Below are 25,685 nucleotides of genomic sequence, written 5' to 3' on the forward strand. Positions count from 1 at the left end.
TAGAGAGACGCATCATTAGAGCTGTATCGCAGAACTAATGTTTTGGAAAAAATGAGTCCTGCAAAATTAACACCCTTAGTGAAAAGCGCGAAAAACTATTTCCGTGCAGCTGTTCTGTCATAACCAAGTAGCATTAATATTAGATGAAAAGTAAGTTAATACCATGAATTCAATTATAAACCATAAACGGATTAAAAGTATTTGGTAAAACCCAAATTATACACATTCTACAATCATGTCATTTACCTTGTAGAACGCTTTAATCCGCATTTATGATCAGATAATCAGATTCCAGAGACACATAATAACTTAAGTAGGGATAATTATGCACAAATTTATGGAATTGAAAATCTTCCTTTCTATGGCGTTTAATCGGTCCATAATTCAAGTCCAACAATACACTTGGAAAAAAGTATTGCAACACTTTCATTGAAAGCAATGTAAAATGTCATGATCGTAGAATGTGTATAATTTGTGTTTTACCACATAATTTAATCCGTTTATGGTTAAAATTGAATTTGTGTTATTAACGTACATTGCAAGCAAAATTCAGACTAGAGAGACTATTAGAGCTGTATCGCAGAACTAATGTTTTGGAAATTAGTCCTGCAAAATTAACAGCCTTAGTAAACGTTCAGATAAGGTAATAGGTAACAGGTGAATATACTATTGGTATCGGTATCTGATTCGACCCGGAACTTGTTAATTATTTGCAATATCAATTATGTGGAAAACAAAAGGGTCTGTAGTGGTGTAATTCTTAATCAACAACATTGTCTTATTTTAGCTATATATAAAGTTGAATTCTTTGATTTGTCGTTTTTACCCCATGACGGCTGACAATTGAGTATTATAGATAAGGTAAACAAGTACATAGCTTTAGCCGATTCATTAGGATTTGTTGTGATAGTTTCATAAGTTGGTTTTTTTTTCACTACTAATGAAATTTTCGCAAATACTAAAATGTTAATAACAATTTGACACCTTTGACTCACTGACTTGTCAAGCTTTTACATTTTGTTTTCAGAATAACGCCTAGAGATTGTTTAATATCATTAATGATACTGACAAATGTCTTCTACGAATCAGCCAAGAAAACTTTGTCATAGTCGTGACTATATCTGTTAGCTATGTAATAATTGATTGTATGTAACAATGTGACGGCAAAGACCTGTTCTCGTTTGAATTGTCAAACCATTATTTGGGGACTTTTGTCTTTTATAATTGAATTGACAAGAATATATTAAAAAGAAAATGTGATATGATTGCCAATGAGACAACTCTCAACAACAGACCAAAATGACACAAAAATGAACAACTATAGGTCACCGTACGCCCTACGACATCACAGGTCTGTGACTGAATTAAAGAACCTACGCCTTATTTTAAGCCTAGTTTTTTTTACAATTCGTATTGTCATTTAGCAAAAATGCGTTAATTATAAGGTGCACAGTTATTTCTATATATGGTTTCAGAGGAGTTTCGACTCAATAAAATCGGTCTCTCTCTTTAGAAGTATAGATTATGCAGTATTGGTTTTGCTCATTGTTGAAAACCGTAAAGTGACATTCCTTTGTCATTTGGTCACTGGTGAATTGCTGTCTCGTTTTGGCAATTATACCACGTTTTCAGATTTTTAAAGGCTATGATTTAAAAAAGTCGGAAGATACAGCTAAGTCTTAAATTATTACAATACCAGTGGTACTTTTATTTAGTCCGTTTAACAGAAATTGAATAAACATAAACATTTCAGATACTGCATTATAAATAATCAACCCTGATCACTTTCTGTAACCTATATTTGATTGGCCTTTTTCAGAATCTAGAGGACTATTGTTTGTACACCAAAATGAAAATAACGTTAAGTCATTGGTTGAATTTCTATTGATTATCTCGTTTTAAACCAATCACAACGTTTTGGTTTACGCTTTTGGAAATATTACCCAGAATGCATTATATTCTGAAACGGCGAATTGTCCACTAAGCACTATCCTGCTTCCGTTAAGTTGTAAGCATAGCTTATAATTTTTTTGACACACACGCTGAAATTATTCGTACACTACTTATTTGATGTAAATATGACAAAATTATTATTGGAAAATATGGATAATTAAACTAATACATGTAGTTTGAATTATTGTAATAGAATGCAAGGATATAGGATAATAGTCCATGAGACAATATCAGTATTATATATGCATATGCATTGCAAAAAACACAAAATACGATTGTATTTAAGGAATGACTGTAATATTTTTTCTGTCTATGAAGAAATAACATAAAAAAATTGGTGCACACTGGATAACGCGCGTAGCGGGTTATTTAACAGTGTGCACCACATTTTTTATGTTATTTCGAATAGACAGAAAAATATTACAGTCATTCCTTAAACAATACCAATTTCGCATATTCACAAATGTTTTTGCAATGCATATGCATATATAAATTCTAAATTTCATTTTAAACCGTAAGAAACCATGAAAAAACGTTGATGACGTCACGGTCACATGACTAAATTATGTCTATGGGCTGATAACAAAATACCGTCAGCCAATCGGAAGACGCGTTACATCCAATATTAAATTATTGATATTTATATTGTTTTAATTGTGTTTACTGTGTCTTTTTATAGACCAAAACAGAAAGTAAAAAACGCAACAAGCAAAGTAAGTGTAATGGTATTGCTCTTTTGTTGTTTTTTTGTTGTTGTTGTGTTTTTATAGTTTTTATTGTGGTTTATAGACCGTAATACAGCATGTGATACAAACCCTTGCCAACATTATGGTACGTGTGTAATACAAGGGACAGATGCCTTTGTGTGCCAATGTAAAGGGAACTGGCATGGACTAACTTGTGGAGGTAATATCATTTAAAGAGAGACAAAAGATAATAAAAACACATTCAAACTTATCAGTAGAAAATAAACTGACAACACCATGAAAAAAAAGACGGACAGCAATTCACGTCAGACAACATATGAAACTAAAGACTTTACAAGTCGAACCCACCAACTTGGTCACATCGAGAATGATCTCATGAACCCCAGAAGATGAACAGATTATGCTCTACGTGTGAAGGCAGAAGTAGCCTACAAAATAATCCTTAGAATTAAAATTGAGAATGGAAATGGGGAATGTGTTAAAAAGACAACAACCCGACCATAGAACAGACAATAGCCGAAGACCAGCAATAGCATTGACCTGTTTGCAGATGTCTGCGACTTATTATTTCACCAACACAAATCTTTACAGTAAAAATATAGGCATGGACAAACAGATTTCATAAACATTTCAGTATAACTTAGGATCAATTTCTGTCATAACATTGTTATACAAAGATCCCTATGGCTGTGAAAATAATATTGTAACGTCTATATTTTTTTCATAGATATAAAAAAAAAAGAAGATGTGATATGATTGCCAATGAGACAATTCTCCACAAGAGACCAAAATCACACAGAAATTAACAAGTATAGGTCACCGTACGGCCTTCAACGATGAGCAAAGCCCATACCGCATAATCAGCTATAAAAAGCCCTGAAATGACAGTGTAAAACAACTCAAGCGAGAAAACTTACGGCCTTATGTATTTAAAAAATGAACGAAAAACAAATATGTAGAACATAGTTTTTTCATATATACTTTACTTATGATGTGATTTTTTTAACAGAGTTTCAGTGTCCAGTCTATACCTGTTCTGCTCAACTACCGTTTACCTCATGTGCTATAGCTCCTTGTGACGTACAGACCTGTCCAAATTACAAAAACGCATTTTGTTGGTAGATACATTTGTATTAGAATGACATATTTATATGCTACTTAGTCATATTATGTATAATTTTGTGATTATTATTGTTTTAACAAGAAAATTTAAAAGAAAAAAAAAAAAACAGCAAGCAAGCAAAAATAGCAACAGTGTGAGATTAATGAGGCACAGTGGATATGCTACATTGGAAAAAAAATATAATTGAACACTAAATCTATAACACAAGATGATGCCCTGGATTACATGTTCTAGTGATCATATTAGTTGAGGCTCTTTTTTCGACTGGTATAAAACTGTTTGCAAGAGTTGTCATACTCTACACACACATGACAAAGAATCCTTGCAACTACTGTTTGAGGAATCCGCAGGTTTCAAAGATAAGACCCCCTTGACAACCTGCCCATACTGTACAATGGCAGTCAATAGTTCCAACCTTTCTTGCTGGTCGACTTAGTTTTTGAGCACTTGTGTTTATATGATTTATTGTCAATTGTTTCTCGTTTTCTCATGGACGCGGAATACATTTAACAGAAACTATAAGTTCCTTCTTCAAACAAAAGATCGTAGAAAGATAGGAGCAAAAGTATAAATGTGTATTTAAATCTGTAGCCATACTCTCCTTCAACCTCTCTTTTCATCGGTGATTCATTGGGTGCCTCATTTCGGGGCCTTTTATAGCGGTCTATGTGGTATGGGCTTTGCGCATTACGGAAGGCAGTAAGGTGACCTGTAGTTGTTAATTTCTGCGTCCTTTGGTCTCTTGTGGAAGTTATATCATTAACAAACATACCATATCTTCTTTTTTATATGCTATAGGCGATTGATCAAATATATCTTTTTATATTTCTCTTTTGTACCCTTATATACAAGCACGTTAAAAATGTAATATTTGCGACTGGACATTGACAACCAATCTTTTCATCTACCTATGCTGTCCGTGTCAATTATTGACGCGCCTGAATTATACCAATAATATGTCAAAATAAGCTTAGTAAGATAAAATATTCCTTAAATTTTCGGTCGATACTTTGTGTTTAATTTACGTTTTTTTTTTCATGTAAATCAACCCGACTAAGAGTATCGGTCTATTAAAAGAATGGATCATGTTCATATACTAGTAACCAATACAAATAAGAATATGTGGTATGGTTGTCAATTAGTAATCTATCCACAAGAGACAAAATGACAAATAAATAAGCAATTGAAGGTTGACGTACGGCCTTCAACAACTACCTCAAAGTCAACATGTTCTTTTCATGATATAAGTCTAATAATTGCAAGTGAACCTGTACGCCCAGAATATTCCCTTTCGCTCAGTCTTCTTCAAGTCAAAAGGAAACTTGCCTTACCTCTTTATTATATACGTTTATTTATTGCGTACATGCACCTTAGATGTGGCAATATACTCTCCGACTGATTAACTGTTTATATATATATTTCTAGTAACAATTATTGTGGTGGATGCAATGCCTTTTTCTATACCGGCGGAAAAGGAATAAAAATACCTGCAGCACAATGTGGATGTAAGTATTAATTGTTATTTATTTCGACTGCAGCACTAAAATAGGAACAAATGGTAAGTCGAAGACTAAGTGTCACGCGACGAGGAGCAGACACAGTAAACTCATTTGATGCAAGTGAGTTCCCCCGGTTTCTGTAGGGTTTCGTGTTGCTCACTCTTAAGTTTTCTATATAGTGTTTTGTGAACTTTTGCATCTGTTTGTCCTTTTCTTTTTTTTCTGTTTTGCCATGGCTTTGTATTTTTTTTCTGCGATATATGAGATTTGTGAATTTCATTTTTGTATTTTCTGCCTCTTTACTGAAAAATATGAACCATTTAGAAATCACAAACAAATATATAATAAAACCATATTAACTTTATAGCAATTAAACATTTAAAGTAACAAACATATGTTTGATGAAAATAATCTTTGTTGTTTCAATATTATTTATTGTATATTCAGACATCTTATTACTGCTAAATACTGTCTTAATTATAACCTCTGCCCAGATTTTTTGAGACTGCATTTCTTTTTAATATTATTCGTTATTTCATGTATGCATGTACATGTATTTTAAAATAAATATCTAGTTCGATGCTTTCCTTTTTCCAGCAACACAAGTAACACAAGTTTCGACAGATCCATGTAAACCTAATCCGTGTCACAACTATGGACTATGTGTCAAGAAAGATTACACTTTCGAATGTAAATGTCCAGTTGGCTGGATAGGACCAACTTGTCAAGGTATGTAATATCTCGATTTTTCAAAGGCCTCTAATTCATTTCGTGTTCGGAACCTTTTCTTTTTCTTTTTTTTTTGGGGGGGGGGGGGGTCGGGGAGGGGTGAGGGGGCTACAAATTGCAACTTCCGAAAATAAAACAACACTCGTTTGATTAGCACCAAACTTAACCCGACAGCTATTTCTAAATTTTGCCAGATTCTGAAAAAAATCGATGCCAAATATTTGGTGCCAGTCAGCTTTAAGTTATGCAGTCAGTAGACCGTGTTACACCTAGTGCAGACTTTACTGAACATAAATATAAAAAAGAAGATATGGTATGATTGCCAATGTGAAAACTCTCCACAACACAAGAGACAAATGACACAGAAATAAACAATTATAGGTCATTGTACGGCCTTCAACAATGAGCAAAGAAAAAAAGATTATTTTAGGGAAATATACATTCAAGTTCAATATATTGTCTCGACAGTCACTTGTTTGTATCAGTGAATATTACACATTTGTAATGTGTGGTTGTTAAAATCAGTACAATGTATGTAATTGACGTAATCTTTAATTATTTTTATTTTCAAATTCATGTTTATGAGATATAGGTTTATTCATGTGTTTTACGTCCACCTATCCAATATTGATAACGTACTGTATAACACATATCGAATATGATATCCTTACTTTGTCGGTTGTTTATTTCTCTGTCATTTGGTCTCCTGTGGATAGTTGTCTCATTTGGTATGCATTCCACATTTTCTTATACAATGCAGTTGCCGATCCAGTGGTTGGTTGGAGGAGTTTAGAGGGGTGGGTGGGTGGACTTGGGGAAAAAAAAGGGGGGGTGAGGGGACGATAAAGAGAGAACGTACGCTTATCCTTTGATTGGAAAACAAACGAAAATATAACGTGTTTTTTACGGTTTTTTACATTTTTACAATATATTGATTATCGGGAATTTATACGCCCCATTTTAAAAATCATGGACCGCCCGGGAACGCAACTTATAAGGCATGTATATGTATGCATTGTGGTGCATATTATATATTCTCGTTTCAGGATTACAACCAGAAGAAAAGAATTACTGTTGGCCTAACCCATGTAAAAACGGGGGCGTGTGTTACCTACAGTTTAAAAAAGACAACTTTAAAGAGGACGGTTATAGCTGTGTTTGTATGGGTGGTTACAAAGGCATTAACTGCGACCGTATGTTTAGTTTTTAAAAATAGCTATACTAAATATTTTATCAAGTTGATTTGCTTTGCATACATACATCTATAATATATGGATAAAACATATGATGTGAAAAACAAGAAAAAAACAATGTTTCATGTAAATATAGTAATTGTTATATTTTTTATTTTCTTGTCCCTTTTTTATTTTTCGGGTGTTGATAAGTTGTTTCTTGACTCGCGGAGTTTAATTGTATACTGCTGGTGTTCTATCAATATCATTGAGCCAAGTGCACTGTGTTAAACATTGTTAATTTTATATTTTCTACTGTATGTGTCGGCTATTATCTTAAGGTACTCCCTTTTTTCAGAATCTAGTAACCCATGTGATCCCAATCCTTGTAACCATGGTGGAGTATGTACTAAAACAGGTGATAGTACTTATACATGTACCTGTACGACCGGATACTTTGGTAAAACATGCAATGGTAGGTTGATTAAATTATTTGGTGGTAGGTTGATTAAATTAGTTGGTGGTAGGACAATTGATTAACGTAATGTTCAAAGGTGTAAATAAAGATACACCATAAAAACCTATTTCTCGTATCAAACATAAACTAAAAGAACTCACCAAGGATTTTTTTTTTGTACCGGCTGATAAAGCTGCTAATAATATCATTTTAATGTATTGTTTGACGCAAATTTTACATTGAGGTTCTACAAATGGAAATCACGAATTCACCTACATTCCAACTGACTAAATTTTCGGAAAACGACATCTGTAACAAACATAAACGTTTAGCTACTTCTTAACGAGCAAATTAGTCTTGTATGAATTTCGTTTAGGGGACAGCTGAAGCACGTCTCTGGTGCGGGAGTTTCTCGCTGCATTGAAGACCCATTTGTGGCCTTCGGCTGCTGTCTGCTCTTTGGTCGAGTTGTTGTCTCTTTGACATTTTCCCAATTTCCATTCTCAATTTTATCTGTATGTAATGTTTATTGCTACTAAATACTAGATTATTGTTATTATACATCATTAACAATGCAATCATTGAGGTTGCCTTAACAACATATGAACCATATTCATAAATGTTGGAGAGGTGTCAAATTGACAATCATACCACATCTTTTTTCGGTTAACGTACTTGAAGAAATATTACATGCATATTACATGTACAATCAAGGCGACAACTTTGAAACATACAATAATAACGAACCTTTTATCGCGCAGACTGACAAAGCAGTAGGTCCGGTAAGGGCCTGTTTTGGCCTCAAATTTCAAGTTTATCTGACAAAAGATTTTGGACATTTTTTAAACACTTAAATGTTTATTTCAATTGATTCAATTATTTTTTGTGGAAGATTTAAACTGATTCACTCATTAAAAATGCTCCGATTCTAGCTAAAATATGAAAAATCTATCAAATATGCCAAAAAACTGTCACTTTTCATATGTTTTTTGTAAAAAATGAAAGTGGCCGCATCCGTGTTCATCCCCGACCTTTATATATGTTATGTATTATCATTAAACACAACCTACATTTCAATATCAAGAATGAACACGAATGTGGCCAATTTCATTTAAGACGGAAACCGTCTAAAATTTAACTAAAATGCTGAAATTGTGAAGATTTCAGTAAATTAGCATGACTTATTGATGCAAGTACCTGATATATGTGCATTGTACTGCCAAAAACAGTCAATATTTATGTAGCAGAGGCATTATACCTTCTACAAAAAAACTAAAAGTTTGCATTTAAATAATTTTGTAAAACTGCTATATTTTGGGGCCAAAAAGGGGTCTTACTGAACCTACTCCTTTAGCAAATACATTCTTGTAAATAAAAACGTACAAACAAAATCGAAAACACTTCATTTAGAATCGGAGTCACAAGATTTGGTAGGATGAAAAATTTTTACGCCATCTTATACATGTATTTGTCATTTTCAGATATCGCAAACCCCTGTGACCCTAACCCTTGTAAACATGGTTTTTGTGTAGGATCAACTGATACCGGTGCCTATACATGTATTTGTCCAAAAGGTTATTATGGTCAACTATGCGAATGTAAGTAACATAATATATCCAGTACTGTATGTTTTAGTTTTCGTTTAATTGTGAGCATCACCTGTACGGCCATTTATCACTGTTAAATGTGTATACACATCTGTGTAACTATATATTTGTTACATGACGGAACGGTCAGTTAATCATACACTGAAGAAATATGTTAGTAGATGATGCTATTAGTGTTTTCGTCAGGACATATCTAAGCTTTATGTTTTTTGGTTTGAATATAGCTTAAAGTTTTAACGTCTGTTATTTAAACATAAGTAAAGCATGCATTTAAGGAGTAATTCATGGCGTTAGCTGGATCTTTTGATAATATCAATTTTATTTTAATACAAAAAAAACTTCTTATACTATAAAAATATCAAAATCATCTTTTAATTCTGATTTGTACTTGTTATGAAATTTGCTTTAACCAAAAGAATATTCTATAGAAAACAAATCTTTCGGTTGTCATAGACATACTTTTAATTCCTTAGCTATTATATAGTTGAAATAATTAGAACGTTTCCCGTTTGAGGAAAAAGCAATGCACGTTATAAACGGAGTCGATGCCGAAGCGTTTTTTTTTTAATTTCAAATGATATCAGAGGTCAACTGTTCTTTGAATGCACAACCTATGATTAAAGATATATATCTCTGATGTATTAAATTAGTTGTTCTATAACGTTTTACAGGGAATCCATGCAACCCATATAACCCATGTAAAAATGGCGGGACTTGTCACACTGATGGTACAAACTGGTCCTGTAAATGCCCCAAAAGATACTACGGATCTGAATGCTCAGGTAGTGATCAAAGGATAAGTTGTAAACTTTAGAGTTTAATTTTGTATATTAAGGAAGTTCGCTGCTCAGTTTCAAAATAAATAGCTTTCCATAACACTAGTATAATATTATATTGATAGGGGATTAGTTGAGGAATAAAAAAAGCAAAAACAAATATAGGGGTCAATTTGCTTGCTTTCGAGAAATTAGCCATTGGAAATTTGGTGGGGATTTGTTTTCTCTTGATTTTTCATAGCTTTATCATTGGCCAGTTAAAGTTCTCAAAAACTATTAAAAAATAAATTAGGTTTTATAAGACTTTTACAAATGGTTTATAATTATACATGTACAAGATCTATAAAAAGAAAAATGGGGGTCAATGGCCAAAACTGTTTTAGGCATTCAAATGGATAAAACCAGAGGATTTCTAAAATCTGACAAAAATTACAAAACAGAACAAGCAAACATCCTTAAGATAAGAAGATGTGGTACGATTTCCAAAGACAAAGGTCAAATGACGTGAAAACTTGTAATAGAGATGAAATTGGAAATGGGAAATATGTTTAAGAGACAACAACCCGACCAAATACATGTAGCGAAAACAGCCCAAGGCCACCCAGGCGTCTTCAATACAGCAAGACAATTCCGCACCAGAATAAGCATTTATATTGATCACTTATTAACAATGTGAGGTACCAGTAAATGAATACGCAAACAAACACAAAATATTTAAAAGGACTCGTAAATTGAATTAAATGAATACATGTACCTTTATTGTAAGGGGTACAGGTACATAAGAAGCTCCAATATCCTAACAACAAGCACATTTGCATGCACGTTGAAGCTTTACTAACATTATAGCGTATAATTAATTTGTGTGTTACCACTTGCTTATGATGAATGTACGATTAAATGACTCGTAAAGTGAATAACATAAAAGAACATAACAAGCTCCAATATCCTAGCAATAAGCACATTTGAATGAACTTAGGGAGCTACCATTTGATTTTTATGGGGGGGGGGGGGGCTAGGATGAAAAATTTTGTCCTGCATTTTTTTTTAGCTGTAATGTCTGTCCTGCCTTTTTATTTTTCACTCTGTTTGATTCTGCTTTTTTTTTTTAGTTTATCCTGACTTTTTTTTTACCTAAATTGTCGTCCTGACTTTTTTTTTGGCAATTGTCTCATCCTGCCTTTTTTTTTTACTCAAAACTCCTGTCCTGCCTATTTTTTTCAAATTTCATCCTAGCCCCCCCCCCCCCCCCCCCCCCCCCTAAAAATCAAATGGTAGCTCCCTTAGAAGTTCTACTAATATAATAACAGACAATTTGTGTGTTACCACTTATTTATGGTTAATGTATTACCAATTCAATTTTCGTTTAAAGAGGAAGAGAAGTGTCCAGTAATACTAGTTGGTACTGTCGGTACTTGTGACGAGAAATGTAGTAGTGACGACACGTGTCCTACGGGACAACTGTGCTGTTCTAATGGATGTGGACACCAATGTATGGGCGGAGCTTTAGGTTGGTAAAATAAAATGTTTGTTTTTGCATTTATATTTGACAATGCTTGAAAAAGTTCAATTACAAAAAAAACAAAAACGTCAACAGTGGAAGTGTTGTCGGTCATGTTAGTATTTGGAGATTGATCATACGCTGTCTGTAACTGTGGCAACACCATTTGTGGTAGGCATTGAGAAGCAAAATTTGCAATTGCATAAATAGTATTCTATGATAAGCTATAATTGTCTAGAAAAAGCAGAGTTTTTTTTCCAAAAAGGAATTTATGAAACATACTAAACAAAATTGAGGAGATGTGATAGTTTTACTAAAGACAACTATCTACTACAAACCAACGGACAAGAATGAACAATAATATAAACCACACATTTAGCTGCCAGCCTTGTTTGAATTAAATAAAGACTTTATATTTACTAATTAAGGCAGCATACTAGACTTATTTTGGTTTTATGCCAGACACACATTACGCCTAGCAGTGGCGGATCCAGAATCAAAATATATGGAAGGTCTTAGGACAAATGAAAATACGAAATTGCACAGATTTTAAAAACCGAATATTCCAAAACGATGTCTATCTGAAAAGTGTCAAATTGCAGTATATTTTGATTAAAAAGTTTACGACAATACTTATGTATTGAGAACAAGAATATTTTTTTTAATGGATAAAATTATACATTCATTTGTATGAAATGAATGTTATCGTCTTCTGTATTTTGACAAGCATAACACATTTACACATTATTCTAATAATACAATTGTATTTTTATACTAGCTATACCATATTATGTGTTCTGTATTCATATAGCATCACCAGGTTCCTGTGATTACAACCAATGTGCTAACGGCGGCACATGTATTTATTCTAGTGGTACCTACTCGTGTAAATGTCCACAAGGCTATTCGGGATTACTCTGTGATATATGTATGTATTATATTTATTTTTGGTTTGTAGTTCAGTTGATCTTTCAAATGTATGTGGCTTGCCTAAATATACGTATGCTAAATTTGTCCAAAGATATGGAGTAAATTTACTTTCAATGTACTTAACATTATGAGTTTTTTTCGCAGAGTGACAGCTCGATGAGTTCACTTGATGATCTAGAAATGGTATGGCTCGATTCGAAATAGATCAAATGCATTTACTAACTTACAGTACTGGAATGAATCAAAGCTCGACATAAAGATATAATATATTATGTTGACCTCAACACATTTTTTGTTAAGCTTTTTCGTAGAGTTGCTGTATTTTTTATAAAATGTAACACAAAGTCATAATTTGTCAAAACCAAATGTTCAAATATTGCTATGAATGATTTATAATTATACACTCACACACTCGAACAAAAATGGTATAGAAACATATTTTACTATCGAAAGTAATGTTGTTTTGTTTTGTTTTTAGATGACAACCCATGTGATCCAAATCCATGTAAGCATGGCGGGAATTGTTATACATCCGGGCAAGGAACTAGTTATTTCTGTGAATGTGCCTCCGATTACTATGGAAACAACTGTGAAAGTAAGCATTGAATTTTCTAATAATTGTATTTTGAATGAACACAGTTTGTATTGTCAAGCAATCACATAAAAAAACGTTATTGTTAATTGTACTAAACAAGACACGCACCATAATAGATCCTTTTATAATTGATTAAATTAACGGGGACCTCGAAAAAGACACCCACTGACTTGTCTTTTTGAAACAATATCAAATATAAACAAAAAACATTTTTTAATCATAGTACGCGTTCATAGCTTCTTAAAACACTTCATGGAACGCAAGTCGCCTCATGAATATTAGCTTTCCAATTGTGAACTTTCCATTTCTAAGTAGCAACATTCCAGCAGCACCTGCATACGGTGTATATATCTCCCAATTGATACGATATTCCCGTGCTTTCATTTCCTATCATGATTATCTTGATAGAGGGTTGTTGCTCACAAGGAAGCTTTTAAATAAAGAGTTCCAAATGGTGAAGTTAAAATCATCCCTCCCTTTTACGGACGCCATTACGAGTTGGTTGACCGTTATGGAATAACCGTTTCCCAAATGATATCGGATATGTTTCTTATGTCGTAACGACAACCCCTTCCCTGTCATGAATGTGACCTACCGAATTAGACTGTTTACCGGATTTGTTATCTCATAATCAACACGACGGGTGCCACATGTGGAGCAGGATCTGCTTACCCTGCGATCACCCTTGGTTTTCGGTGAGGTTCGTGTTGTTTATTCTTTAGTTTTCTATGTTGTGTCATGTTTACTATTGTTTGTCTGTTTGTCCTTTTCATTTTTAGCCATTGACTGTCCATCTGGTATCTTTCGTCCCTCTTTTATTGACGGCTCATGAATATTAACGCTGGCTGTTATCGACGGCTAGCTTCACACTAGTAATGCAAAATTAATAATTTTTATATCATTAATTTTATAATCAGGTTTCAGAAACCATTTTAAAACAGAGATAATTGCTAAAGTTTTGAAAGAGAAATATTTTACCCAAAAAATCAATTACCCACATTTGCACAAAGTATAAAAGTATTAAGATTTGAAAATTTCAGTGCATATATATATATATATTATTTTTTAACATTTAAAATATTCAGCAGACATTGAAAACTCGAACAGTAATTATCCATTCTAAGTTTATTCAGCCTAGACTGATAATGGTTATAGCCAAACTGGTACATAAATTAAGGAATGGATCAGATTGATAGATAATATTTATGTTTCATTGTACTTTTAGCTTATAATGATCCATGCAGTTCAAATCCTTGCAATAATGATGGAAGCTGCCAGCGTGATGGTGTCTATTACAAATGTACATGTAAAACAGGTTACACTGGTCCTAGATGTTCTGGTAAGTTGGAATCAATAGTTACATAAGGGAGCTACCTTTGTTATGGGGGACGGGGGCGCTATGGTGAAATATAATAAAACCAAAAAAGGCAGGACAGGAGTTTTGAGTAAAATAAAAGGCAGGATGAGCGACTTGGCCAAAAAATCAGGATGACAGGTATGTTAAAAAAAATCAGAATAAACTACATGTCATACAAAAGGCTAATGAAGTGAACAATAAAAAAGCAGGACAGAGATAAAAACTAAAACTCTTTTTTCATCCTATCCTCCCCCCTTAAAATCAAAGGTAGCTTCCTTAGATATTTATTTTTAGATAAATCACTTATATTTGAATACCAGCCAGTTCCCTCTGAACAGTATCATTTTCACTTGTCTATCATAATGTAGAATCACCTGCTGACAGTCGTTTAAGTCTAGCCTGAAACACATAAATTTGTAATCGCCATTGTCTTTTAATACCAAACTGAAGTTTGTTTAATATATATCCCATTGACTTGACGACATATTTTACAGCAATGATTATGTGTTCCTAATCATAAGTGTCAGGTAAATCTCTGTGTCTTCATTCATTTTGGAAACATTGGTTTTTACATGTTTAATCTATTCATAATATTTGTCAATTTTAGAAACAAACTAAATTTCCTTTACTCATCATTATTTGTTTCAAAGAAGCATGATTTTAACGAAATGTTCTATCCTAATCAATTTGAATGTACAAGGTTAATAATCATTTCCATTTTCATCTATACTTTCTAAAGTCTTTGTTAAGTTGATTTGTCTGTAATCCGTGCACGTAAATCCTAACAACCTATTATTTGATAGATACTAGTACATGATCAATCTTAAGACTTTTGATTTCACAAATATACTTATCTTCACTTCGTGTATTTTCTTTAATAGGAGAGATAAATTCATGCTCAACTCAACCATGTAAAAACGGTGGTACATGTCATACACATGGAGCAGATTACTACTGTACCTGTAAAGAAGGCTATAATGGAATAACCTGTAACGGTAATATTTGTATTGGATGGACATGTTAAAAAATAATCAAAGATGTAAAATTATTTAGGAAAATTCGGATGGACCTGAATAAAGAGAAATTTGAAGGTGTTTTAGCAGTTTTCCCTAATGACTTTTTTTTTAAATTGGCGTATGGTAGTGTTCAATATTATCTCAAATCAATTTATGCAGTTACGAATGCCTCCAATAAATACCAAAGAACAAGAACAAGGCTACCACATATCTCGAAGACTTTAACATATATTATTTGTCAAAAAAACAAAAGACAAACAATTACACACAAAACAGATACTGCTAAACTAAAGAAAGAACAACACAAACACCACCAAATAATATATAATTTATTTCTAAAGCTAGTTATTACATTGGTCTAAGATATATAGAACAATAATAGTAATCTCTAGAGTAAACTGTGTATTTGTATATTATCAGATGTTGTCGATTCTTGCTATCCAAATCCATGTAGAAATGGCGGTACCTGTACCCGAAAGCCATTTAATGAGTTTGTATGTCAATGCAGAACTGGATATACTGGACTAGTATGTCAAAGTAAGATGCTGTTTATATACATGTTGTTTTTGTTATATCAAATGTAGCTTCATCATAGTTTATAGTTGCATGTTTCGAAAGACTATTGCAAAACTGAACAGTATGTTAAGCTGTAAGAGTCATTGACAGTGGCAGCACTTATAACAGTAGTTTCAAGATTCGTACGTGTAGTGGAGTAGGATAAGGGCATCTTAAAAAAACATTTATCAATGTTCTTGTCAACAAGGATGTTTTGTAGTACATTTTCCAATATATATTATATAAACCGTGAAGTCCCTTTTTATATGGTTGGCCAAACAAGAAGAACTTATTGAAATCCCTGTTATCTTGGCGTATTAAAATAGTACTAACGAAAATGTTATACGTTAGAATATTATTTTGGAAGCTAGTAGCTTCTACATTTTATGTAATTGTTTTGGTAAATTTCGTTCTTAAGGAATGACTGCAATATTTTATCTGTCTATGAAGAAATAACATCAACCATTATGAGCACTCTGAATAATGCGTTTACTCTGACATGACCCGTATCGGTTTATATGAAGTCTGCACCAAATGACAAAAATCATTCCTTTTAATTTTATTTCTATGCCCCATTTATGGGCATTATGTTTTCTAGTCTGTGCGTCAGTTCGTCCGTCTGTTCGTTTGTTCGTCCACGCGTCCATCCGTTCGTCCCGCTTCAGGTTAAATATTATAGTAAGGGTAGTTTTTGATGAAGTTGAAGTCCAATCAACTTGAAACTTAGTACGGATGTTCCCTATGACATGATCTTTCTAATTTTACCCCATTTTCACGGTCCACTGAACATAGAAAATGGTAGTGCTGATGGAGCATCCGTGTACTATGGACACATTCTTGTTAATTCCATGTTTTGTTACGAAATAGAAGTTCCTTCATAGTATATGTTCCAAGTAGAAGAAATATTCTGTAACATTATTTCCAATGAAACAGATATTACAGTATTTGTTCCTTACAGAATAAAGGGCATAGAATATTTGTTCCAACAGTAACATATATGTTTATTACAAAGTTTCTAGTGGAACCTCTGTTAGGTGGAACAATAAACCTAGACACTTTAAGTAGTTTATCTTGAAAAAAAAAGGTTCGTCACGGTCACGACAAAATTATATATATGAGCTGATATACAAAACGCTTCCTGCAAATCAGAAGACGTGTTACAGCTTGAAATACATTATTTGTGTATGCAATAACATATTGAGTGCTTGGTTTATTCATATTTGATTTTTTTTTTATCAATTCAGCATAGCTTAATGAATTTGAATTATATATTTCTAAATCATTATGGATTGCACTGATGTAAACTGTACTGAGTCTATATTGGTAGTATTAATATCCATTGATACGTGTAACAATTTATTTAGATACTGAAGTCCCGGATCCTTGCAAGGAAAATCCCTGTCAAAATGAAGGATACTGTGTAGTTGATGGTCACAGCTATTGGTGCAGATGTAAAACTGGTTATACAGGATCTACATGTGAAGGTAATGTAGATATTGATACATACACAGATAACAAGGGGATATAATTTACTTAATTAATTCTCGATTTTTAACATTTATAACAAGCAACTTTTTAAATTTTATCTGTATCTCTTTATAAATTGACTGCTCAAGTACACAGCAATCTATCTGAAAATTTCTGTAGATGTGTTACGTACACATAAAACAAATTATGTTTGATTTAACACTGTAACAATTATTTCTTCAGTCCCTCCTACCCCATGCAGAACCCAGCCATGTCAAAACGGAGGAACGTGTGAAACTAGACAGGACGGTAGCTACAGTTGTCGATGTACGGCAGAATACTTTGGACGGACATGTACTGGTAAGTCTTGATGTAGAGCAGAGTACATTTATTTACATTGTACATAACCTAAGTTTTAAACTCCCTTAGGCGTTGATAATATATGACATTTCACATGTCGTGTATTAGCACAATTGATCTTATTGTTAAATTATGTTTATGAATGAACCATTTCGGGTAAATATAAAGCTCCATGAGCTAGCTATCGAGTTGATAAAAGTTGTCTTTGAATCGTTACCAGATTCCTAACATTTACATTTGTATCGTAGCAAAAAAGACAAGGTTCTTATCACATTAACATGGGGATTTCAAAGGCCAAAAGCCTGTTTGCATTATCATATAGTCTACACTCTCATCTTTTTTGGTATTTAAAAAGAAACGTTCATATTCTGTGGATTTACTAGAATGCAATTTTGCTGATTGAGAAACAAACTGTGTATATTGATTTCATATTTTTTTTTCAAAAATGCATATATGCCATAAGGCACAGTTGTATTCGTATGTTAGTGTAGCCACAACATCAATGAAAATTTGTACACAACGATTATTGAATGAATGCAAAGTTGACATTAGCAAAATAATGGATGTAAAAAAATATTAAAATTGAGAATGGAAATGGGGAATGTGTCAAAGAGACAACAACCTGACCATAGAAAAAACAACAGCAGAAGGTCACTAACAGGTCTCCAATGTAGCGAGACATTCCCGCACCCGGAGGCGTCCTTCAGCTGACCCCTAAACAAATGTATACTAGTTCAGTGATAATGAACGCCATACTTATTTCCGAATTGTACACAAGAAACTAAAATTAAAAAAATACAAGACTAACAATGCCAGAGGCTCCTGACTTGGGACAGGCGCAATGGCTTGAAGACGAAATAAATCTATCTTTGTAAGGTGTTTTGTGTAGCTGCGGAAGCCAATACATAGTAGGGACTTTCATTGTATTCGGTTCTGCTTGTAAAGCGGTAGCTAAAAAAAGTTTATGTTTGTTACAGATGTCGATTTCTGAAAATGGAGTCAGTTGGAATGTTGGTGAATTGGTAATTTCTTTTTTCAGAACCTCAATGTTGTTCATTAGAACATGTCGAAATATGTGAATTGAATTGTATAAATGATACATATTTATTAGGAAGATGGGATTTTAGGTGAATGAAAAGTCAACACAACAACATCAGTGCGACAAGAAAAAAGTTATATCCATTGCATCAACTGTAATTTAGAAGTAAAATTGACTTATAGTATAGTTTCCCTGTACTTGTAGAACAAAATCCATGTTATCCAAATCCATGTAAAAACAGTGGACATTGTGCAATTCGAGGCAGCGACCCCTTCTGTGAATGTATTCCGCAGTGGACAGGACAATTTTGTACAAGTAAGTAATAGTAAAAAACCGAATACGTGGATTTATATAAAAGAAATGTCATTTGCAGTTTTTCTCCTGTTTTATTTTCATTGTCAACATTTGATTAAAATTGTAAAGATCTTTCCCGACGAAAGATAACAGTATCCAAAAAATATATGTTCTCTTTTTTTTCACAACATTTCAAATATTCTCTGTACACAGAAAGAGCTTTTAACGTGTGTGATTGTGGCAGACTGTATTTTATAGGTTTTACAGTAGTTGTGTATATTTTTATATTTATAATTTTGAATAGATAATTCAGGAGGCCTTTGCACCTCATGCAAGGGTATTTTATTTTAGTACTTGTTATTATCCTCAAGTTGTCCAGAAATAAAACGAATCCACCTCAAAGAAAGTATTGTTTTATTAGCTCATAGATAGTGCTACTACATGATAACTATTGATATGTAGTCTGTTATTTCCTTTTTTTAATTATGAGAATCAGCATAGCCCCAGGTAATTTTATTCGATTCAACTAATGTAATGTCCCTTCATTATTAGGCAATACAGATATATTGAAAACTGATTAATGAATTTCTGTTAAATTACAGATTTGGTTGATGTAAATTAATACATTTCATTTCAAAATTGATATCAAATTGATCATTTATCATTAAATAAAAGAGAGACCATTTATACCTAAGGACCTTTCAATAGCATTAGTTGAAAATGATCTGACATCACCATGGCACAAATAGAGAAAGACCATATGTTCTTAACAAATGTACTCCATCATGTCCATGTAGACATTGTTCATATATATTTTTTTTATTTCTGGAAAAAAATACATTAAATTCCGTTTACATTAAAGTCAACGGCAGATGTAATCGGTCATTGATAAAGTAAATGTATTAAATGGTTAATGAAACATTATTTCCAGGGAGCGTTGTTGTTTCACATAACGTTTTGTATGCATTTGTAATATCCACAAATCATTTGTTAAGGTCTTTCCTTAAATTCATTGATCAGCTCAGTGATACTTGCATACGAATATGAAAGCAAGGTGTTTAGATACGAGGATTGCAATGTTGTTTGCTGGACATTGGCCAAAACATTCTTTTAGAATTCTCATCAATGACGTCCACATAAATGTAAAAAGGGTAAAATAAACTACAAAATGTCTGAAACAAATAAAACAAACTCATCTTACATGCAATTACACATCCTTTTCAGCTCCGAACACGGCACCTAACAGTTGTGATACAAATCCATGCCAAAATGAAGGAAAATGCAGCTTAACTGCAGGTGGATACTTGTGTACATGTCCTCCGACACATACAGGCAACCAGTGTCAAAGTAAGTCTAGTATAATTAAAGATCTATTTACTTACGTTGTACAATTAGAACTTATCACCAACTATGAAATTTTGTGAACAGCACGACGGGTGTTATATGTATAGCAGAAACTGTTTTCCAATCCTGATCTCCAGGGATTATCCACGGTTTTAATTTGGCTTTGCTCCGCTGTGTCTTGGTTTTCGCAATGAAATTTTGAGTTTGTCGTAGATTTCATGAGTTAAGAATGATAAATTTGAATTAAATTATATTCAATGGCCAATGTGGAAGTTTTTATTTCAAATAATGTAAATAAAAAAAAACATCAGATTCAAAATGTATTGAACTTACTTAAATGAATGTCTGAATCTCACTCCGTTCAAAATGAATGTTTTCTGTTTAAAATCATTGAATAGTCTTCAATAATTGCAACAATTTATTTTGAAGTAAAATGCACGTAACAGGGTGGAATATCCAGATTTTGAGGACAATTTCTAGGTCACTTTAATTGATAATGGATATTTAAAGAAAATGTTTCTGCATAAATGATATTCCTTATATTATTTGGAACGGAAATTAAACTGATGTAAAACATAGTGTTCGGGTAATGAACATGGATACACATTGAACAAATAATACGAATCCGATAAATCAGATGATAATAATAAAATTTTGAACAAGAATAAAATTGAAAATACAAAAGTTATTGAACAGCCAACCACGTATAAAAACACTTCACATGACGAAATTTAAAATATCCATACAGATTTTGAGCATCATTAAATCTTAAAACAAACATATAATTAAATAAACTTACACACAAAAAAAGAGACTTTACAATATAAAAGATTACTATATAAAATCGGATATGATCTAGTATCAAATTTGGCATTCATTATCTTATTCAGTTTCTGAATTTAGTGTTTAAAGTATGGTCCCTCTGTATCATTTATGAACATTTTATACTTTTTGTCGTCGTGGAAATATGATTAAATGAAATGTCTTAAAAACACTTCACTTTACAGAAAAAAATAGTGGAGGATTTACAACGTTTTATTAAAATCAAAAATAGATTAAGGTCATAATTTACAGTTTGACGGTTTTTTTTTATCAAACACCAAATGACTTTAATTTTATGTCAATTTATAAACGGATACTAATTGATAGAAAAAAGTAAAACGATTTAAACCAGAAAAAACAACGGCTCATTATTTTACAAAACAAATTTGACGGCAATCAATGACAACGACTCAATACGTTTCTCTTGACTTGGTATTTCCACACTGGCGAGATCATTTGGATATAATTTAAGTTAGATTTGTATTATTCAATATCAAATCTTTTAAATTAATGAAAGTATCTCCTGAATGCACATCTGTGAATCTTTGTTTGAATTTGGAGTAACGGTTAATTTTGTTTTGTCAGCACTTTAACTAATTTATTAGGTCATACACTTTGAAGTATTTCACTCTGGAATACCACTTAAGATTTAGAGACATTTAGACATTTAGTGTCGAAACGCTCATATGATGCGCCATACATTTAGCTCTGCCATTGTATTAATACATTATAAAAGTATCTTTAATGCAAAAAATTTGAAATTGCAAGATAAAAACATATATATCTGTGAGGGAGGCTACAATGATGATATATATATATATATCCCTTTGTATAAATAAGTGCATATAAAGGGTGTGTCTGTAAATAATGTTATTGTGGTTTACAGTACATGTGTTTACTTAATTTACAAATGCATCTCAAATGTAATCAAAATCGTCGTTTGTCGTACACGAGTTTCTTTTTGAAATATCATGTGCGACGTTTAAATAAAATGTAAAAAGGCTAATTAATATACAAGACGTCTTAAACAAAACAAAAATTAACTTGTTAAATACCTTCATTACAGTTCCGGTGTCGCCACCTAATGCTTGTAATTCTAACCCTTGCCAAAATCAAGGAGCCTGCAGCATAACTACAGCTGGATATGTGTGTACATGTCCTCCTACACATACAGGCAACCAGTGTCAAAGTAAGTCTTTTATTCTTGACCTGTTGACTCTGTACGATTAAAACTTACATTTATCACCAGATACGTACTTGCACGAACAAAAAGACAGATGTTAAATGCAGTGCAGAAAATGTCTACTATTCTTTGACACCAGGACATATCCACAATTGTTAGTGGGGATTACGTTGGTTCGTTGTAGTCATCTGTCCATTATTTATAGTATTGACTATGCTGTTGTAGATGTTTTGTATGTTTTTAGTTTTTTATGCCCCACCTACGATTGTAGAGGGGCATTATGTTTTCTGGTCTGTGCGTCGGTTCGTCTGTCTGTCGTACCGTTCGTTCGTCCGTCTGTCCGTCCGTCCGTTCGTCCGTTTGTCTGTCCCGCTGTAGGTTAAAATTTTTGGTCAAGGTAGTTTTTGATGAAGCTGAAGTCCAATCAACTTTCAACTTAGTACACATGTTCCCACATTGCGACAAGACGTGTCACGGTACTTGTCTATCCCAAATTCATGTATTTGGATTTGATGTTATATTTTTTATTCTCGTGGAATTTTGTCTGATGCTTGGTCCGTTTCTGTGTGTGTTACATTGTAGTGTTGTGTCGTTGTTCTCTTATATTTAATGCGTTTCCCTCAGTTTTAGTTTGTTACCCCGATTTTGTTTTTGTCCATGAATTTATGAGTTTGAACAGCGGTGTACTACTGTTGCCTTTATTTATGATATGATCTTTCTCATTTTAAAGTCAAATTAGTCTTTTGACCCCAATTTCAGGGTCCACTGAACATAGAAAATGAAAGTAAGAGTTTCAGGTTAAAGTTTTTGGTCAAGGTAGTTTTTGATGAAGTTGAAGTCCAATCAACTTGAAACTTAGTAAACATGTTCCCTATGGTATCATCTTTCTAATTTTATACCAAATTTGATTTTTTACCCATTTTCATGATCCATTGAACACGGAAAATGATAGTGCCAGTAGGGCATCCATGTACTTTTGACACATTCTTGTTTTTGGTATTTGATAAATAAAAAAAAATCTGTATGTTTTTCAATCTGTTCAAATTAAAGTTTTCTGGATAACATCTTTTACAGTAACTGTGGATTTATTTATTTTCGTTGGTACCAATTCCTGTGGATTGAGGAAATTTTGCATTTTCTATATTTGATTAAGTCAATGTCTAAATAAAGTACTATAGAAAATGTGAATAATGCGTTGGACATTGGAACTCGTGGTTCCTGGGTCATCACAAAACCATAAAAAATGGTATCCATTGAATAATAATGAATCCTCAGTAGTTGCCTGGAATAGTTACAGCAGCTCATTCAGCAATAGAAGATACATACAAGGGATAAAAGATACTGATTTAAGAATTTCAAATCACATTTATTTAAAAAAATGTCCAGTGTTCCTCCTTTAATTGGAAATGGAAGTTACATTGATGTAAAGTATGGTGTAAGGGAAAGAGATATGGGAATACATTGAGTAGTACATAACCAATAATGGTAATATCAAACACGAATATAATGAAAAATTATATACAAAAAATGAAAAAAAAACATCGGTTAACCGCAAACACACAAACAACATTTACTTCATTAGACGACATTGATAATTTCCTGACTGATAATGTGAATCATTCAATGGTAGAGCAAGAATACAATGAAATAAACAAAAATAAAAGATTTGAACAGCAATCCCTATAAGAATTGAAAACCTGAAACGATTCAATTTACAAAATACATGTACATGTATTTGTATCAAAGTAGTTTCTGATTATAGTTCAGATGTGTAAAAGTATGGTTCATTTTCATAACTTATGAAAATATTAGAATGTAGGTCGTCATGAAAGTATGTTTGAAAAATAAATTATAAAGATCAATCAAAATCTAAATATGAATAACATGTGAAAGCTATTATACAGCAACGGAACGGCGCTACATGTGGAACAGGATTTGCTTACCCTTCTGGAACACCTGATATCACGTCCAGAAATTTGGTGGGATTCGTGTTGTTTAGTCTTTATAGTTTTGTTTAATTTTATTTGACTGTTTGTCTTTGTCTTATTTTTATTTTTAATTTATAATCGATCTTTGAGTTGCAATGTTCCTCTGGTATCTTTAGCCCCTCGTTTGCCTCTATTATCTTAGCTTGTGACATCTGCATACAATATCATTTTGTTGCATGTTAACTTGCCCTAAATATGACATAGTTATAAGAACACAACATAAGTGTCAAAATATTGTCAAAGTCATAAAAAAAAGAACATACAGATCAACACAAAGACAAAAAAAAACAACTAAACCAAAAGACTGTAGACACACAAACTGATCTAATAGTGTCTGTGTTTAAAAGACAAAAAAATAAATCATATTAACACTACACTGTACGATAATAACACGGCCAAATACAAACTAACTGAATAATATAAGAAAAAAACATTAGATTTGTCAGACACTGGTTTGTGTATTACAAGTCAGACAAATGGTCTGAAATATTTCGGAGAAACACATTTCAGTGTGTTTTAGTAAAATTCCCCTTGTTATAGATGATAATTGTGAACATATTTGTAAATCAATTTATGAATACTTCGAATGAATAACATAGATGTGTTTGGATTGCCATTAAACATGATCAAACAAAAGACATAGCAAGTTGAAATGCACTAGCAATTTACAATTAAGGGAACTTCCGTTACTTGCTATAAATCTAACCAAAAGTTATATACAGATTTCGCGAATTACCAGACTCACTGAAACAAAAGACCTACCATTTGTAACTCAGAATTGAGAGCAACTCTCATGTTATATATAAAGGTCAGTGGTTTTTTGTTCGACCATGTTTTAAAAATCTTCTCATTTGCCTGATTATTTCGAAGACTATCACTTAATTGTATGTTTAAAAAAAATTCAACTTGGTACGTAGATTATTGATAAAAATGAACATTATAATTTAATTACCAATCAGCTACTTCATGATTGCATGCCACTACACACAACTTATAATCGTTTTCGTACTGAATAACATGACGGTTGTCATATAAATGTGGAACAGGATTTGCAGTCGCTTTTCGATTATCTGAGTTCACCCTCGTTTTTTAGTGGGGTCCGTGTTGTTCAGTCTTTTGTTTACTATGTTTTGTGTAGTGTGAATTGTTTCTTTTCTTTGATTGTTTTTGACATGGAGTTCTCAGTTATTTTTAACTTATGAGTTTTAATGTCC

General features: G+C 32.6%; 1 protein-coding gene across 1 annotated transcript; it reads left to right on the forward strand.

The window, feature by feature from the left end:
* Window positions 1-2,748: 2,748 nt before the first annotated feature.
* LOC143050789 (uncharacterized) lies at window positions 2,749-25,441 on the forward strand. The gene is made up of 20 exons (XM_076223903.1): window positions 2,749-2,859; window positions 3,670-3,778; window positions 5,209-5,288; window positions 5,880-6,011; window positions 7,058-7,204; window positions 7,542-7,658; window positions 9,122-9,238; window positions 9,919-10,029; window positions 11,393-11,530; window positions 12,333-12,449; window positions 12,930-13,046; window positions 14,272-14,385; window positions 15,285-15,398; window positions 15,840-15,956; window positions 17,339-17,458; window positions 17,685-17,801; window positions 19,045-19,155; window positions 20,359-20,481; window positions 22,367-22,489; window positions 25,431-25,441. The coding sequence occupies exons 5-20, from the start codon at window positions 7,174-7,176 to the stop codon at window positions 25,439-25,441; spliced, it is 1,698 nt and encodes a 565-aa protein (XP_076080018.1). The 5' UTR covers window positions 2,749-2,859; window positions 3,670-3,778; window positions 5,209-5,288; window positions 5,880-6,011; window positions 7,058-7,173.
* The last annotated feature ends 244 nt before the right edge of the window (window positions 25,442-25,685 follow it).

This window comes from Mytilus galloprovincialis, chromosome 11 (assembly GCF_965363235.1).
Source record: "Mytilus galloprovincialis chromosome 11, xbMytGall1.hap1.1, whole genome shotgun sequence".
NCBI lineage: Eukaryota > Metazoa > Mollusca > Bivalvia > Mytilida > Mytilidae > Mytilus > Mytilus galloprovincialis.